Source organism: Rutidosis leptorrhynchoides, chromosome 3 (assembly GCF_046630445.1).
Source record: "Rutidosis leptorrhynchoides isolate AG116_Rl617_1_P2 chromosome 3, CSIRO_AGI_Rlap_v1, whole genome shotgun sequence".
Lineage (NCBI taxonomy): Eukaryota > Viridiplantae > Streptophyta > Magnoliopsida > Asterales > Asteraceae > Rutidosis > Rutidosis leptorrhynchoides.
Genome location: NC_092335.1, coordinates 3,754,407 through 3,757,239, shown reverse-complemented (window position 1 = coordinate 3,757,239; position 2,833 = coordinate 3,754,407). Strand labels below are relative to the sequence as shown.

General features: G+C 31.9%; 1 protein-coding gene across 2 annotated transcripts; it reads right to left on the bottom strand.

The window, feature by feature from the left end:
- LOC139895664 (BAG family molecular chaperone regulator 1-like) lies at positions 1–2,481 on the bottom strand. 2 transcript variants are annotated; one of them, XM_071878193.1, is made up of 5 exons: positions 2,163–2,481; positions 1,787–2,003; positions 1,396–1,652; positions 726–872; positions 1–616 (listed from the first exon to the last, which is right to left on the bottom strand). In XM_071878193.1, exons 2-5 carry the CDS (start codon positions 1,983–1,985, stop codon positions 215–217), a joined length of 1,005 nt encoding a protein of 334 aa, XP_071734294.1. In that variant the 5' UTR covers positions 1,986–2,003; positions 2,163–2,481; the 3' UTR covers positions 1–214. The 2 variants fall into 2 exon arrangements, with proteins under 2 accessions (XP_071734294.1, XP_071734293.1); XM_071878192.1 differs by having other exon boundaries at positions 1,787–2,481.
- Between the last annotated feature and the right edge of the window lie 352 nt (positions 2,482–2,833).

Below are 2,833 nucleotides of genomic sequence, written 5' to 3'. Positions count from 1 at the left end.
ATTGTTTATTAGTATATAGTAGTCATCTCATTTATATGTAAAAAGTTTAGAACAACCCGAAAATAGGAAGATGTTAACAGAAAAATTCTCAAGGTACATCAAAGAATAGACCATCAATGCGTAACACTTTCACACACTATACTATACCATATGTATACCATCACTTATTATTTATATATTATATTATTATTTTTTTAAAATAATAGTTTTATTATTACAGCAAATCCCAATTGAACTTGGAATGTGTTGTATTATTGTTGGTTGATGGTGGTGGTGCCGCTGTTGGTATGGAATCAAAAGTCTCCCATTGTGTAGTCACCACAACTTCCCCTGATGTCGAGTTTCTGGAAGCTTGTTGTTGCGGCTTTGGCGGCAGTGGAACGTGCGAATAACTCGCAACTGACCTTTTTGACTTAGGGAACGGAGGGTGCTGGTTGTGTTGAATTGGTGATGTGGTGCCACTATGCCCGTTTGGATATCTTTGTTGCTGATTTTGTACAATTGTTGATTGTTGTTGCTCGGTAACTTGACTCACATTTTCGTTACTGCTCCCTGACATTGAGTTTTTTATTTTCAACACATCAAGAGTTTCCACATACTTCTGAACCCTTTTCACCTACAAATATTCATCACATAATAATCATTATTAAGGATTAATAATAATAATATAATAATTAGTAGCATAGCATAACTATTAGTAAAATATTTAAGTAACGAATTTATACCTGCATTTTCCTTTGCAATTTGACATCTCCTTCAGCCATAATTCCATCCAACTTAAGTAGTTGATTCATTAATAACTCTATCAGATTCAACAATGTCTTCTCCGCTACTTTCCCTCCTTTTGATATAACCGATTCAAGTGCCGAAACCTACCTCCATATCGACAATCAACAATTACATTACATAACAGTACTAGATAATTTTGATCTTTGATATCAGCAGATGTACGTCATGTAACTACATAATATTGTGTAATTAATGTTCAATGGTTGCAATTTTTAGGTTTTGTGTTGGTGCTTGTTTTGCTCGATTCGCGGTTTTTACTCTTTATATATCTTTATATAGTGTAGTTTGAGGCTAGTTGATAGATAGTAATAGGTTTCTTCTCGCTTTAATTTCTAGGTCCGAGCCTCTCCGCTATCGTTTTGAAACTTTTGGTTGAGCACGTTTTCCAGAAAACGTTGTCTTTTATATACGAGTTAGCGTTATTTTTGCACAAAGAAAAAAAAAATTATGTAACTATCTACAAATATGCTTATAGGCTTGTGGTATTACAGCAGCCCATTCACAAATACAGTAGATTGTACAATCATTTATTAAATATATTTGAGTAAGTATTTGTGGATGGTGTAATGCTAAAAGGGGGGCCTATAATCATACTGGAAAATGTACCTGGCCAGCAAGTCTATCGACTTCTAAACTAATTTGGGAAATGGATTTAGCTGCTTTCTCCATCTTTGCATTGTTTCTCATTTCGATGTATCGTTTTTCTTGGCTAATTGGATCTTCAACCATCACCATTTTCGATCCATCTTTTACACCAACAACATCAAGATATGTTTTTGAACTCCTTTCTTTACCTTTGTACATTACTTTTTGATCTTCATGGTGTAATCCTGTTGGCCCTGTTAACATCTTCTTCAATTCCCCTATTAATTATAATAACAATACCAAACAAAAAAAAATATATATATATATATATCAAACCTTTTTTTTAATAAAATTAAAATAAAATATACAGAAATTAGTTACTACTCGTAATAATATACTATGTATCACTTACCGAATGTAGCTTGAGAGCTAATATTGATCTCATGGTACACCGACCCGTATTTGACCCGAACTCTGATAGTTGGGGGAGGTATCCGGGTGATTTCATCATTCGGATCTCGTTTTTGTACCAGCATTCCACCTGGCCTGACTTCCCATTCATTATCACCGCCGGCAGCCGTTGCTGACGCAATCTTCCCGTTAATTGACATAGGCTCCGTTGACTTTATCTTCATATGCATCATCATATATCATATATAATATTTACTTGATTTGATTTGATCTGTTCTTGAATTAATTTCCTTAACTAATTCTAACTTAATTTGAAGTACTAGAAAAGAACAAGATAAGACTATTCAGATCAAACAATGACTAGTCATCATACAAACCTTACACGTGCGTTGCTTGATAACCGACAGATCGTGTTGCCGGAGTTTCAACTATATTTATAAGAAAGGAATATAAACATACCAATATACAAATATATGTGTATGAGTTGAACAGAGAAAATGGCAGGGAAGAAGGAAAAAATTGCCGAAATTAAAATATTAAAATGGTTTTAAAGATTTATATTACAAGACTTTGGCAAGCTTCAGTTTTATCTGATTTGGCAGAAACAATGAATGCAAAATGAGAGTAATTAGGAAGAAGAAAAAAAATGGAAGAAGAATGGAGAGAGGACGAGAGATATGGAATTGGAAAATAAAATAAAAATAAATGGACGGTGAACGGAAACAGGATCTGAGAATACTTGCTATATACACGACACCAATATCGCTATCTAAATATTTATGAATTTTAATTTTAATTTATACTCTTCCATCTCATATTATTAATAATCAATATTTCATTTTAAAATTTTCTAAATTATTATTACACTTTCATAAATAAAATAAAAAAAATATTTAAATTTTTATTATGCTCTTAGTATATGTGAATATGATTAAAGGAGAATTAAAAGGTAAGAGTAAAAGTAAAAAATAAATAGAAAATACAATATATTTATTACATTTTTTTAAATTGTATATTTTTTGTCTTTAGACTTTTAATATGTGGCCGG

Excerpts from the sequence above, each read along its gene's own strand:
- LOC139895664 (XM_071878192.1), bottom strand. The coding sequence starts at position 2,021 with ATGATGATGCATATGAAGATAAAGTCAACGGAGCCTATGTCAATTAAC. Across the intron at positions 1,653-1,786 it reads TAGCTCTCAAGCTACATTCG|GGGAATTGAAGAAGATGTTA; the intron begins GTAAGTGATACA and ends TATAATTAATAG. Across the intron at positions 873-1,395 it reads TCGATAGACTTGCTGGCCAG|GTTTCGGCACTTGAATCGGT; the intron begins GTACATTTTCCA and ends ATATGGAGGTAG.